General features: G+C 37.6%; 1 protein-coding gene across 1 annotated transcript in view; it reads left to right on the top strand.

Annotated features, from left to right (window-relative positions):
• Window positions 1–15,471, top strand: part of STK31 (serine/threonine kinase 31) — a 101,643-nt gene that overhangs the window by 13,392 nt on the left and 72,780 nt on the right. The window contains 2 exon segments of the mRNA XM_046020910.1: window positions 9,078–9,176; window positions 13,868–13,942. Of these exon segments, the coding sequence (XP_045876866.1) occupies window positions 9,078–9,176; window positions 13,868–13,942 (174 nt within the window).

Genomic DNA, 15,471 nt, shown 5'->3' with positions numbered 1-15,471 from the left:
CGCCGTGGTCTATCTTCCCATTGTTTTGGATTCACTTCTCCGCCAGTCCTACCTTTCAGAAAGTGGTTGATTTTCTGTTTCTAGAATTGCTGTTCTTTTTCTCTTCGATCTCCCGTTGGATTTGTAGGTGTTTGAAATGTTTAGATAAGCTATCTAGCTGATCTCCTGCTACCTGATGTAGTCTCAGCCTGCTACTTCTTCGCCATCTTGACCTATATTCATCTATTTTGTTTCTTAAATTCCACATGAGTGAAATCATACTATATTTGTCTTTCTCTGACCAATGTTCGTAAGCATAATACCTTCTAGTTCCATACATGTCATGGCACATGGCAGTATTTCATTTTTTTGATGGCTGAGTGATATTCCTGTGTGTGTGTGTGTGTTTGTGTGTGTGTGTATGTGTACCTTTATACATATATATATGTGTACATTATATAGTCACATATATAATTTTATCCATTCATCTGTTGATGGACACCTGGGCTCTTTCCATATTTTGGCTTTTGTGACATTACTGTTATAAACAGTAAAAATCTATATTTTTGTATAGATTGAATCTATATTTATGTATCCTTTGGGTAAATACTTCATAGTGCAATTGCTGGATCATAGGGTAGTTCTATTTTTAACTTTCTGAGGAAACTCCATACTGTTTTCCAAAGTGGCTACACCAGTTTGCATTCCCACCAACAGTGTAAGAGGGTTCCCTTTTTTCTGTATCCTTGTCAACATTTGTTATTTCCTGAGTTGTTAATTTTTGCCACTCTGACTGGTGTGAGATGGTATCCCATTGCGGTTTTGATTTGTATTTCCACAATGCCAAGTGATGTTGAGCATTTTTTCCACATGTCTATTAGTTGTTTTGTTAGTACAATCTCTCTTTATATTCTTATCTATCTTCCCTTACTGCTAACATTTTACATAACCATAATACAGTTATCAAAGCCAGGAAGTTAACACTGGTATCATGCTATTAACTGCAGCCCTTATTCAGATTTCAGCACTTTTTTTCATTGCCTTTTTTCTGCTCCAGGATTCCACATTGTATTTCATTGTCATGTATTTTTAGTCTCCTCTGGCTTTTGATAGTTCTTTTATTTATCCTTGCCCTTCATGACTTTGACATTTTTGATGAGTAGTGATCAGTTATTTTATAGAATATCACTATGGTTTTTCATAAGTAGATTGGCAGTAATACTATAGAAGTGTTACTGTGTCCCTGTTAGTGTATCATATTGGGGATTCATGATCTTGGTACATCATTTGATAATACTGAGCTTGCTTCACTTGATTAAGGTGCTCACTGCTGGGTTTCTTCACTTTAAAGTTACTGTTATTTTTGTAATTAATAAATGTTTTAGAGGGAGATACATTAAAATTATCTAATCCTGTTTTTCCTCAACTTTTCATTCACGGATTTTATTATTTATTACTGTGGTCTTTTCCTAAAGATTTTCTCTCATTCCTTCTGCATTTATTATTTTTTTTTCTTCCCATTTTATTTATTTTTTTCAGCATAACAGTATTTATTCATTGTTTTTGCACAACACCCAGTGCTCCATGCAAAACGTGCCCTCCCTATTACCCACCACCTGTTCCCCCAACCTCCCACCCCTGACCCTTCAAAACCCTCAGGTTGTTTTCAGAGTCCATAGTCTTTTATGGTTTGCCTCCCCTCCCCAATGTCCATAGCCCCCTCCCTCTCTCCCAATCCCACCTCCCCCCAGCAACCCCCAGTTTGTTTTGTGAGATTAAGAGTCATTTATGGTTTGTCTCCCTCCCAAACCCATCTTGTTTCATTTATTCTTCTCCTATCCCCCTAACCCCCATGTTGCTTCTCCATGTCCTCATATCAGGGAGATCATATGATAGTTGTCTTTCTCCGATTGACTTATTTCACTAAGCATGATACGCTCTAGTTCCATCCACGTCGTCGCAAATGGCAAGGTTTCATTTCTTTTGATGGCTGCATAGTATTCCATTGTGTATATATACCACATCTTCTTTATCCATTCATCTGTTGATGGACATCTAGGTTCTTTCCATAGTTTGGCTATTGTAGATATTGCTGCTATAAACATTCGGGTACACGTGCCCCTTCGGATCACTACGTCTGTATCTTTAGGGTAAATACCCAGTAGTGCAATTGCTGGGTCATAGGGTAGCTCTATTTTCAACATTTTGAGGAACCTCCATGCTGTTTTCCAGAGTGGTTGCACCAGCTTGCATTCCCACCAACAGTGTAGGAGTGTTCCCCTTTCTCCGCATCCTCGCCAGCATCTGTCATTTCCTGACTTGTTAATTTTAGCCATTCTGACTGGTGTGAGGTGATATCTCATTGTGGTTTTGATTTGTATTTCCCTGATGCCGAGTGACTTGGAGCACTTTTTCATGTGTCTGTTGGCCATCTGGATGTCTTCTTTGCAGAAATGTCTGTTCGTGTCCTCTGCCCATTTCTTGATTGGATTGTTTGTTCTTTGGGTGTTGAGTTTGCTAAGTTCCTTATAGATTTTGGATACTAGCCCTTTATCTGATATGTCATTTGCAAATATCTTCTCCCATTCTGTCAGTTGTCTTTTGGTTTTGTTAACTGTTTCCTTTGCTGTGCAAAAGCTTTTGATCTTGATGAAATCCTAATAGTTCATTTTTGCCCTTGCTTCCCTTGCCTTTGCCGTTGTTCCTAGGAAGATGTTGCTACGGCTGAGGTCGAAGAGGTTGCTGCCTGCATTCTCCTCAAGGATTTTGATGGATTCCTTTCTCACATTGAGGTCCTTCATCCATTTGGAGTCTATTTTCGTGTGTGGTGTAAGGAAGTGGTCCAATTTCATTTTTCTGCATGTGGCTGTCCAATTTTCCCAGCACCATTTATTGAAGAGGCTGTCTTTTTTCCATTGGACATTCTTTCCTGCTTTGTCGAAGATTAGTTGACCATAGAGTTGAGGGTCGATTTCTGGGCTCTCTATTCTGTTCCACTGATCTATGTGTCTGTTTTTGTGCCAGTACCATGTTGTCTTGATGATGACAGCTTTGTAATAGAGCTTGAAGTCCGGAATTGTGATGCCACCAACTTTGGCTTTGTTCTTCAATATTCCTTTGGCTATTCGAGGTCTTTTCTGGTTCCATATAAATTTGAGGATTATTTTTTCCATTTCTTTGAAAAAAATGGATGGTATTTTGATAGGGATTGCATTAAATGTGTAGATTGCTTTAGGTAGCATGGACATTTTCACAATATTTATTCTTCCAATCCAGGAGCATGGAACATTTTTCCATTTCTTTGTGTCTTCCTCAATTTCTTTCCTGAGTACTTTATAATTTTCTGCGTATAGATTCTTAGCCTCTTTGGTTAGGTTTATTCCTAGGTATCTTATAGTTTTGGGTGCAATTGTAAATGGGATTGACTCCTTAATTTCTCTTTCTTCTGTCTTGTTGTTGGTGTACAGAAATGCAACTGATTTCTGTGCATTGATTTTATATCCTGACACTTTACTGAATTCCTGTACAAGTTCTAGCAGTTTTGGAGTGGAGTCTTTTGGGTTTTCCACATATAGTATCATATCATCTGCGAAGAGTGATAGTTTGACTTCTTCTTTACCGATTTGGATGCCTTTAATTTCTTTTTGTTGTCTGATTGCTGAGGCTAGGACTTCTAGTACTATGTTGAATAGCAGTGGTGATAACGGACATCCCTGCCGTGTTCCTGACCTTAGCGGAAAAGCTTTCAGTTTTTCTCCATTGAGAATGATATTTGTGGTGGGTTTTTCATAGATGGCTTTGATAATATTGAGGTATGTGCCCTCTGTCCCTACACCTTGAAGAGTTTTGATCAGGAAGGGATGCTGTACTTTGTCAAATGCTTTTTCAGCATCTATTGAGAGTATCATATGGTTCTTGTTCTTTCTTTTATTAATGTGTTCTATCACATTGATTGATTTGCGGATGTTGAACCAACCCTGCAGCCCTGGAATAAATCCCACTTGATCATGGTGAATAATCCTTTTAATGTACTGTTGAATCCTATTGGCTAGTATTTTGGCGAGAATTTTGGCGTCTGTGTTCATCAAGGATATTGGTCTGTAGTTCTCTTTTTTGGTGGGATCCTTGTCTGGTTTTGGGATCAAGGTGATGCTGGCCTCATAGATTGAGTTTGGAAGTTTTCCTTCCATTCTATTTTTTGGAACAGTTTCAGGAGAATAGGAATTAGTTCTTCTTTAAATGTTTGGTAGAATTCCCCTGGGAAGCCGTCTGGCCCTGGGCTCTTGTTTGTTTGGGGATTTTTGATGACTGTTTCAATCTCCTTACTGGTTATGGGCCTGTTCAGGTTTTCTATTTCTTTCTGGTTCAGTTGTGGTAGTTTATATGTCTCTAGGAATGCATACATTTCTTCCAGATTGTCAAATTTGTTGGCGTAGAGTTGCTCATAGTATGTTCTTATAATTGTCTGTATTTCTTTGGTGTTAGTTGTGATCTCTCCTCTTTCATTCATGATTTTATTTATTTGGGTCCTTTCTCTTTTCTTTTTGATGAGTCTGGCCAGGGGTTTATCAATCTTATTGATTCTTTCAAAGAACCAGCTCCTAGTTTCATTGATTTTTTTCTATTGTTTTTTTGGTTTCTATTTCATTGATTTCTGCTCTGATCTTTATGATTTCTCTTCTCCTGCTGGGTTTAGGGTTTCTTTCTTGTTCTTTCTCCAGCTCCTTTATGTGTAGGGTTAGGTTGTGTACTTGAGACCTTTCTTGTTTCTTGAGAAAGGCTTGTACCGCTATATATTTTCCTCTCAGGACTGCCTTTGCTGTGTCCCACAGATTTTGAACCGTTGTGTTTTCATTATCATTTGTTTCCATGAATTTTTTCAATTCTTCTTTAATTTCCTGGTTGACCCATTCATTCTTTAGAAGGATGCTGTTTAGTTTCCATGTATTTGGGTTCTTTCCAGCTTTCCTCTTGTGATTGAGTTCTAGCTTCAGAGCATTGTGGTCTGAAAATATGGAGGGAATGATCCTAATCTTTTGATACCGGTTGAGACCTGATTTGTGACCCAGGATGTGATCTATTCTGGAGAAGGTTCCATGTGCACTAGAGAAGAATGTGTATTCTGTTGCTTTGGGATGAAATGTTCTGAATATATCTGTAATGTCCATCTGGTCCAGTGTGTCATTTAAGGCCTTTATTTCCTTGTTGATCTTTTGCTTGGATGATCTGTCCATTTCAGTGAGGGGAGTGTTAAAGTCCCCTACTATTATTGTATTATTATTGATGTGTTTCTTTGATTTTGTTATTAATTGGTTGATATAGTTGGCTGCTCCCACATTAGGGGCATAGATATTTAAAATTGTTAGATCTTCTTGTTGGAAAGACCCTTTGAGTAGGATATAGTGTCCTTCCTCATCTCTTATTATAGTCTTTGGTTTAAAATCTAATTGATCTGATATAAGGATTGCCACCCCAGCTTTCTTCTGATGCCCATTAGCATGGTAAATTGTTTTCCACCCCCTCACTTTAAATCTGGAGGTGTCTTCGCGTCTAAAATGAGTTTCTTGTAGGCAACATACTGATGGGTTTTGTTTTTTTATCCATTCTGATACCCTGTGTCTTTTGATTGGGGCATTTAGCCCATTAACATTCAGGGTAACTATTGAGAGATATGAATTTAGTGCCATTATTAGCCTGTAAGCTGACTGTTACTGTATATTGTCTCTGTACCTTTCTGATCTACTACTTTTAGGCTCTCTCTTTGCTTAGAGGACCCCTTTCAATATTTCCTGTAGAGCTGGTTTGGTGTTTGCAAATTCTTTCAGTTTTTGTTTGTCCTGGAAGCTTTTTATCTCTCCTTCTATTTTCAATGATAGCCTAGCTGGATAGAGTATTCTTGGCTGCATGTTTTTCTCGTTTAGCGCTCTGAATATATCATGCCAGGTCTTCCTGGCCTGCCAGGTCTCTGTGGATAAGTCTGCTGCCAATCTAATATTTTTACCATTGTATGTTACAGACTTCTTTTCTCGGGCTGCTTTCAGGATTTTGTCTTTGTCACTAAGACTTGTAAATTTTACTATTAGGTGACGGGGTGTGGACCTATTCTTGTTGACTTTGAGGGGGGTTCTCTGCATCTCCTGGATTTTGATGCTTGTTCCCTTTGCCATATTAGGGAAATTCTCTCCAATAATTCTCTCCAAGAGACCTTCTGCTCCCTTCTCTGTTTCTTCTTCTTCTGGAATCCCAATTATTCTAATGTTGTTTCGTCTTATGGTGTCACTTATCTCTCGAATTCTCCCCTCATGGTCCAGTAGCTGTTTGTCCCTCTTTTGCTCGGCTTCTTTATTCTCTGTCATTTGGTCTTCTATATCACTAATTCTTTCTTCTGCCTCATTTATCCTAGCAGTGAGAGCCTCCATTTTTGATTGCACCTCATTAATAGCTTTTTTGATTTCAACTTGGTTAGATTTTAGTTCTTTAATTTCTCCAGAAAGGGCTTTAATATCTCCAGAGAGGGTTTCTCTAATATCTTCCATGCCTTTTTCGAGCCCGGCTAGAATGTTCAGAATCGTCATTCTGAACTCTTGATCTGACATATTACCAATGTCTGTGTTGATTAGGTCCCTAGCCTTCGGTACTGTCTCTTGTTCTTTTGTTTGTGGTGATTTTTTCCGCCTTGTCATTTTGTCCAGATAAGAGGATATGAAGGATCAAATAAAATACTAAAAGGGTGGCAAAGACCCCAGAAAAATGCGCTGTAACCAAATGAGAAGAGACCCCAAATTGTGGGGGGGAGAAAGGGGATAAAAAGAGGTTCAGAACAAAAAAAAGAAAAAAATTTAAAAAAATAAAACAAATAAAAAAAATATAAAAAAGAAAGAAAAAATATATATATTTAGATAAACTAGTCAAAAAACGTTAAAAAAGAAAAGGGTAAAAGTTTTAAAAAATTTAGCAGAAGAAGAAAAAAGAAATTGAAAAAAGAAAAAAGAAAAAAAAAATTGAAGTAGCCGCAAGACTAAAGAATCATGGGGAGAAAGCCATGAGTTCCGTGCTTTGCTTTCTCCTCCTCTGGAATTGCGCTGCTTTCTTAGGAGTTGAACCTACTTTCCTTGATAGATGAACTTCGTCCTGGCTGGATATTTTGTTGATCTTCTGGGGGAGGGGCCTGTTGTAGTGACTCTCAAGTGTCTTTGCCCGAGGCGGGATTGCACCGCCCTTACCGGCGGCCGGACTAAGTAATCGGCTCGGGTTCGCTTTTGGGAGCTTCTGTTCCCTGAACGCTTTCCGTAGAGTTCCAGAGGACGGGAATGAAAATGGCGGCCTCCTAGTCTCCGGCCCGGAGGAGCCGAGAGCCTGGGGCCCCACTCCTCAGTGCGCCCCCAGAGGACAGCACCCAATCACTCCCGTATCCCCAGCCTCTAGCCGCGCTCCGAGCTCACCCAGCCCGCGACCAGTTCAAGGTAACCCCGAGCTGAGAGTTCAGTCCTCGGCTCTGTCTCTGCAGCCGGCTTCTCCGTTCTAATACCTGCGAGCTCTGCGACACTCTGACACCCCCGATCCTTCTGTGACCCTGCGGGACCTGCGGCCACGCTGACCCCGCGTGGGCTTCACCCTGGGTTAGCCTCTGGAGCAATGTCCCTCAGCGGAACAGACTTTTAAAAGTCCTGATTTTGCGCTCCGTTCCTCCGCTGCTTGCCGGGAGCCGGCCCCTCGCCCCGCGGTCTATCTTCCCGTCGTTTTAGATTCACTTCTCCGCCAGTCCTACCTTTCAGAAAGTGGTTGATTTTCTGTTTCTAGAGTTGCTGTTCTTCTTCTCTTCGATCTCCCGTTGGATTTGTAGGTGTTTGCAATGTTTAGATAAGCTATTGAGCTGATCTCCTGCTACCTGATGTAGTTTCAGCCTGCTACTTCTCCGCCATCTTGACTCCTCCTCCTTCTGCATTTATTAATTGGAATTCCTCTCTAAGGAAGAACTATATCTTCTCCTTTCATTTATTAAATTACTTAAGTTAATATGGACTCATGGTTATTTATTCAATGGGTTATAATCCAGTACTATCACTATTTTGTTGTTTGAATTGTTCCAGTTTTGGGCATCAAGAGATGTTCAAGTTGGCTCCTATGCCCTTTAAACATGTCTCCATTTCTTTCTTGAGCATTTCCTTACTTTCTGGTACCACCGGAAGTTCCAGGATCATCTTTTATTTCCCTGTCCTAGTCCTGAAAACTACTGCTCTCCAAGGAACTCTGATTACTTTTATTGGAGAATGGTATTTAGAAATCAAGAATAGGGCACTGGGTGTGCTTATTGCTACTGGAGTGTCATTGTTTTTAGGCCCTCTCAGCAGACAGATCTGGGAAATACATATGTCTAAAAACTTAGACATATACACATCTGTGTGTCTTCCTTTCATATATGCATATATTATACACACACACATGCGTACTGTGAGTTAATATGAATGCCTTCCAATTGGAATCTGACAGTGTAGTTTCATACTAGCCTTCTCCCCTTTTTTGTAATTTCTTTCTCCCTGCTCTCATTATCTGTGGTATTTGTTTAATCCTATTGTATACCTATAGGAGTTTCAAAATTGTTAGCCTATACCCATGAGAAATGAATTTACTAACTAGTTTGTCTTGTTTGTGTATAGAGGATTATATACATTTTGAATTTTTTTACATCTGTTTTCTTTATACAACAAAAATATATGAGGAGACTTAGGTCATTTGACTAAAATATGCTGTCTATTTTGAGCAATTAGACATATAGAAATTAGAATTTGAGCAATTAGAATTTGATCTAAAGTACAATCCAGAGATAGTTGTTTAAATTTTCCTCATCTTATGATTTAATAGTATTTGGTAACTTATTTTGAATTCCAAGTAATTTGAACTCACTGCAAAGTAAAAATTTTCTATACCTAGAACCATTTCTTATAAAGAACTCATTTGAATTTTAAAAACACTGCTCTAAGAATTTGATTTAATTTCTGATGTTCAAAATCTTTTTAGTATTATGCTAATAGAACTTAATTACATAACACTGTCAAATAATTTACTAAATCTTAAAATGTAGTTATTCTTTCTTCTAGAGTATTAATAGAAATAATGATATTATGAAGATTGGTTGCTCATTGTCTGAAGTTTGTCCCCATGCCAATTCAGTTTTTGGGAATCTTGATCCAAAGAAGGTGAGCCTATTCTTGGATATAATTATTCCATCTCTCTTGATAGCTTTCTTATGTCTTAGATTTTATAACTGTTGGAATTTTTTATGTATTTGAGAAGAAGAGGCAAATTTTTAGAACTTACGTAAACTGTAGTCATAATAAATTTATTCTTTCAAAAATACTTTTGGACCAGGTACTGTGGTAAGTAGTGAGTATATAGTGGTGAATAAGATAATCCTTGCCTTTGATACTGATTGACAAAAAAAATCTGTAAACGTAATCTTTATGGAGAAGAGTTTGATGATCTTTTTCTCTTTTTTTAAATTGAGGTATAACTTAAGTACAGTAATGTGTTTGTGTCTTAGCTGTACAGCTTCATTATTTTTACGTATAAATGCATCTATATAATCACCACCCAGATCAAGCTACCGTTTCATCTTTCTGGAAAATTCCTGCAGGCCTTTTCTCAGTCAATCCTTGGTCAGTAGTTCCTCCAGAAGAGTTAATTATTATTCTGACTTTTGTCACCGTAGATTCACTTCTCTGTTCTTAAATCGTACAGTATTTATTGTTTTGTGTGTATCTGGTTTCTTTAATTCAACAGAATTTCTGAGATACTTCCATATTATTGTATGTATTTGTGTGTTGGTAGTTGGTTCTTTTTTAAGCTATGCAGATTTCTTTGTGTAACTACACCACAGTTTATTGTCCTTTGATGGACATTTGGATTGTTTGCAGTTTTTGGCTGCTGCGAATTAAGCTACTATGAAACACTTATACAGCCTTTTGTTGGATGTATTATCCTAATTCTTTGGAGTGTATATCTAGGAGTAGAATTGCTAAGTCATACAGTAGGCATGTTTTACTTCGGTTATACTGGCCAAATAGTTTGGCAAAGTACTGAACCAGTTTTCATTCTTACCAGCAAAGTATGATAGTGATGAGGAGGCATTTAAATTTAAATTAAAATTTAAGGAGGCATTCTAAGATACACCTTTTAATTTTTTAAAGATTTTATTTATTTATTTGACAGATAGAGATCACAAGTAGGCAGAGAGGCAGGCAGAGAGAGTGAGAGGGAAGCAGGCTCCCTGCCGAGCAGAGAGCCCGATGCGGGACTCGATCCCAGGACCCTGAGATCATGACCTGAGCCGAAGGCAGCGGCTTAAACCACTGAGCCACCCAGGCACCCTTGAGTGCCTTTTTAAATATTGTGCCATGAATGCCTTGTTTGTGTTACCCAGCTCAAAGCTCTGTTTATTTATTTACTTATTTTATTTTATTATTTTTTTAATTTACTTAAAAAAATTTCTTTAAAGATTTGGTTTTATTTATTTGACAGAGATCACAAGTAGGCAGAGAGGCAGGCAGAGAGAGAGAGGAAGGAAAGCAGGCTCCTTGCTGAGTAGAGAGCCCACAGCAGGGCTCAATCCCAGGACTCTGGGAGCTGAACCCACTGAGCCACCCAGGCGCCCCTATTTACTTATTTTAAAAAGATTTATTTATTTTTTTTTGAGAATGAGAGAGAGAGAGAAAGAGCATTCAAGCACAAGCTGGGAGGGGCAGAGGGAGAGGGAGAAGCAGACCACCCTGCTGAGCAGGGAGTCCAGTGTGGGGTTCTGTCCCAGACCCCAGGGTCATGACGTGAGCAGAAGGCAGAGGGTCAACCCCCTCAGGCTTCCCAGCTCTGGTTATTTAAATGAAAGGGCTAGATCTTATATTTTGATATGAAATTAGGTGGTTAAAATAGTGTTTGTAAGATGAGCCCATTTTTGTAAATAAAAAACAAATATATCTTAGCATATATGTAAAATTAGTGTAAATGTAAAATTATTTTCAGGAGGTCCATGTTAAAGAGTGTTGGGAAGGAAGTCTTTCTTACTCTTTACCTTTTTGATGCACTTTGATTTTCTCTTAATAATGTGCTTCTCTTGGTTTTATTTTAAAGTAATTAAAACCCCAATGGCATATATAAAAATGTGTAAAAAGAAGAAATTAGAAGGAAAAAATGTAGCTTGGCGTTGAACATTAAAATGGATAAGGGAGTGTAATTTGTAAATTTTTAGGGTTTTTTAAAAACATCTTTGTAGCCTATAATTGTGGTTAGTAGGGTTAGAAATTAAGACATACCCACTTTTCCTCTTTTGAGTACAAAATACTTGCTTTACAAAAAATTCAAGCTAGTTTCAATAATGGATTTCTTATTATAAATGTTTACTCAGCCACCTCTGGTTACTTATGAATGCATTATAGTTTGAAAATTTGCCAGTGATTGACTGGTTCTCTTCCTCTCATCATGTAGGTGGGTAATGGGCTATAAATAGTGGAGCTGTGAGGGGAAAAGATTGGGACCAAGGACAATGGGAGTGAATATACAGTTATGCCGGTGTTTTTATTTACTTTTTTTTTTTTTTTAAGATTTTATTTATTTACTTGTGAGAGAGAGAGAGAGCATGGACAGAGAGGGAAAGGCAAGGCAGACTCCCTGCTGAGCTGGGAGCCGGATGTAGGACTCAATCCCCGGTTCCCCCGGGATCATGACCTGAGCTGAAGGCAGACACTTAACTGACTGAGCCATATAGGAGCCCCTCTATGTTTTATTTTATTTATTTTTTTATTTTTAAAAAAATTAAAAAAAAAAGATTTTATTTATTTATTTGATAGATCACAAGTAGGCAGAGAGGCAGGCAGAGAGCGAGGAGGAAGCAGGCTCCCTGTTGAGCAGAGATCCCTGAGACCATGACCTGAGTTGAAGGCAGAGGCTTAACCCACTGAGCCACCCAGGTGCTCTCTCCTCTGTGTTTTAAAGACAAATCTCTTTGGGATAGCCTTGTATTTTAATGATTGTGATTTATTCACACTAACAGAGTCAGGAGCTTCAGATTCTTCAATTTTGTTGAGTGCCAGCTCTGTTTCTGGATTTCTAAGTATCCCCACCCCTGCCTAGACAGGGTTGCAGTTATATCCCATTTCTGTCACTTGTCTTATATTGAATTGTTAAATATATTGACGTATTATTATAAAGTCTTAAATAAAAGTAATGTGACCTTTTGCAGAGTCTGAAATTGATTAGGGCTGTTGATTATCAACTGTTTTGCTACTAAAACTTTTTGCTTGCTGAAAAATGTAGTTAGATGGTTGGGAGAGTGTACCATGCTCTTTGTGCCCTCTCTTGGCCTCCAGTTGTTGAGTGTTAGCTGAGGGAACCAGAGTTAAGTGCTAATTGAACACACCTATCCTTTTTTTTTTTTTTTTTAAATATTTTATTTATTAATTTGACAGAGAGAGATCACAAGTAGATAGAGAGGCAGGCAGAGAGAGAGAGAGGGAAGCAGGCTCTCTGCAGAGCAGAGAGCCCGATGCGGGACTCGATCCCAGGACCCTGAGATCATGACCTGAGCTGAAGGCAGCGGCTTAACCCACTGAGCCACCCAGGCGCCCCATTGTTAGATATCCATTGTGTGTCTGAACTGATTTGTACTTGGTTGCTTTGGGGAGTTGAGGATTTTTATATTTAATGTGTGTATGTCTTTTGCTTCAGAATCTCTGAATTTGTCCTACCTCAAGTGATACACCTAGAAGTAATTTTTATACTTCTCTTAAAGCAGTGTTCCTCAGCCTTTGGTTATGCCCTTCTAAGGCATTTTTTCCCCTAATGGTTCTCCTCCCCTCAAGATTTATTACCACCACAAATATACTATATATCTGTTTATGTTGTCAGTTAGGTTTGAACTTTGAAGGGATACAAACCATTGTAATATTGAAGACACACCCCACTCCTGAACCAGTTTTCATTCCTTGGGAGTAACATTTCCCCCATTGAGAATGCATAATTTAAAGTGGTTATCAACCTAGGGTGATTTTGTATCCCCCACTCTCACCCCCAGGTGATATTTGGCAATGTCTGGAGACATTTTTGGTTGTCACAACTGGAGGAGGTTTATTGGCATCTTGTGTAGAGGCCCGGGAGGATGCTGCTAATTATCTTATAGTGCACAGGACAGAGAGAGCCTCCACCCCATTTCCCTGCCAAAGAATTATCCTGTCTCAAAATGTCGATAGTGCTGAGGTTGAGAAATTGATATAAAGTATGTCAATTTTCCTTTGTTTTTTAAATTAAACATAATTAAAATATAAACAAATGAAAATTCAGTATTAAGGATATTATCAAATTTAATTTTATCCATTTAATAACAGAGCCTTTATACATAAAGTAAAAAGTATAAAAAAATCTTTCTTGTCTGGTAGGACACATGGATCACACGTGGTTGAGAATCAGACTGAAGTGTCATGTACTTGGCATGTTTATATTTTAAGAATGATTAATTGTACTATTTATGTTTTTAGACATTAAAGCAGCATGATTTTAAGACTTTGATGCTTATGCTTTTTTTTTTTTAAATTTTATTTTTATGTCTTTCCTCTTTTTTTTTTGGTCGGGGGGGGGATGCAGAATTGCATTATGGACTCTGAAGTCAGATTGCCTGACTTTGTATCCTGGTTCTGTTGCTCACTGGTTTATGACTTTGGGTGTATAAATGGTGAAAACAAAGTATCTGCCTCATATGGTTGTGATAATAAAATAAGTTATTATATATAAAATGCTTATTGCCAAATAATAAGTGCTTAATAAATGATAACCATTATTCTGATCTAATTAGTGTGCTTTGAATCATTAAAATGCTAAGTAATATTTCTTTTTCTCTTTATAGATTTATGGCGGATTATTTTCTGAAGATAAATGTTGGTACAGATGCAAAGTACTGAAAATCATCAATGATGAAAAGGCAGGAACAATTTTTTTTGTTTTGTTTTGTTTTTTTGCCCTGAGTAACAATTATTTTGGGTCCAAGAATTGATGCTTATTTAGCCCTTCAATGCTTATACATAGTAGTAATAAGATCTGGTTCAATTGAACTTATAAATTGATTAATCATGTTTTTCCCCCTAGCGAACAGAGAATAAATGAATTAATTAAAAAAATCCAGGTCAGATTCAGGAATATTCTTCTGAATTTAAGTTGTCATATAATCACCAGATTGTCCAAGAGTAGATTATATAATTTGTAGATTATGTTTGCTGACCAGTGGTTCTTCATCATCATGTTTGGTTTTTGCTAAGTAACTTTTAAAAGTTGATCCTATTAAAATTGAGTAGGAAAAGAACATTTGATCTATCCTTAGAAGTTCTTTTTATCTTTTGCTTAGTTGGTTTGCATATGGTTAATGAAGATTGACTTACTGCTTTTTCATGCTTTGGTTAAATGTGATGAATTTTCTTTGTGTTTAGCTATTTGAGTTTTTACATGATGAACGTGAGGGAGATTTTAAGGGAATTTGTGGAGATAAGATTCTGAATACCTGATGGCAATTGCATATTGCAGGCTGTGTAAAAGCATCTCTGTAGGCTTTTCTTTACTGTTTTGTTCCTATATCTGCTTTACAGGACTTAAAATATTTTTTCATGTGTGTATATTTTAAAGATATTTTTCTTAGGGTAATAAGGAGATGGTGAGATGAAGTAATTCGAGTAATGCTCAGAATAACTTTAAAAAAAAATCTATGATTTATTACTGTCCAAGGTAATAGTTTATCTTAGTGAAATAGACCCTCCTTAGACATTTTCCTCACAATTTGAAAACTGGAGATGATATATTGTGTTTGCTTCTTTTTTTTTTTAATATTTTATTTATTTGACAGAAATCAGAACTAGGCAGAGAGGCAGGCAGAGAGAGAGGAGGAAGCAGGCTCCCTACAGAGCAGAGAACCCGATGTGGGGCTCGATCCCAGGACCCTGGGATCATGACCTGAGCCGAAGGCAGAGGCTTTAACCCACTGAGCCACCCAGGCGCCTCTGTGTTTGCTTTTGCCTTGACTTTAACTTTTTTAAATTAAGGAGCAAGATGGCTTTTGACGTTGGGATAATCTTCTTTTCTTTTTGCTTTCCAAATAGATAGAGAGCTGAAGGTGAGGGTAACCTTGATTCATTTCCTAGGTTTAACACTTGGGTTGGATTTAATTTTACCCAAGGAAGTTTGATAACTTTGATATTGTTTTTCATATTTTACTGTTTCCATTTTGAATTTAGGAATGTTGATTGATTTTAACATTCAAGATAGGAGAGGCCATTAGCTTCATAGATTTTTGTCTATTTAAATACTGGCTGTTTGAAAAAAAAAGCCATAATGAGAAATGGTATTATTGGAAACAGTACTGTTTGGTACTGTTGCAAATAGTACTGTTGGTAACTAGTTAACTAGTACCAAACAGTGATTACTGGGATCTCATGGACCATGGATTTTCTTTATTTTGAGAAT

The sequence above is a fragment of the Meles meles genome, chromosome 10 (genome assembly GCF_922984935.1).
Source record: "Meles meles chromosome 10, mMelMel3.1 paternal haplotype, whole genome shotgun sequence".
Classification (NCBI taxonomy): domain Eukaryota; kingdom Metazoa; phylum Chordata; class Mammalia; order Carnivora; family Mustelidae; genus Meles; species Meles meles.
The sequence above is the reverse complement of the archived record's forward strand: the minus strand, read 5'-3'. Positions and strand labels throughout refer to the sequence as shown.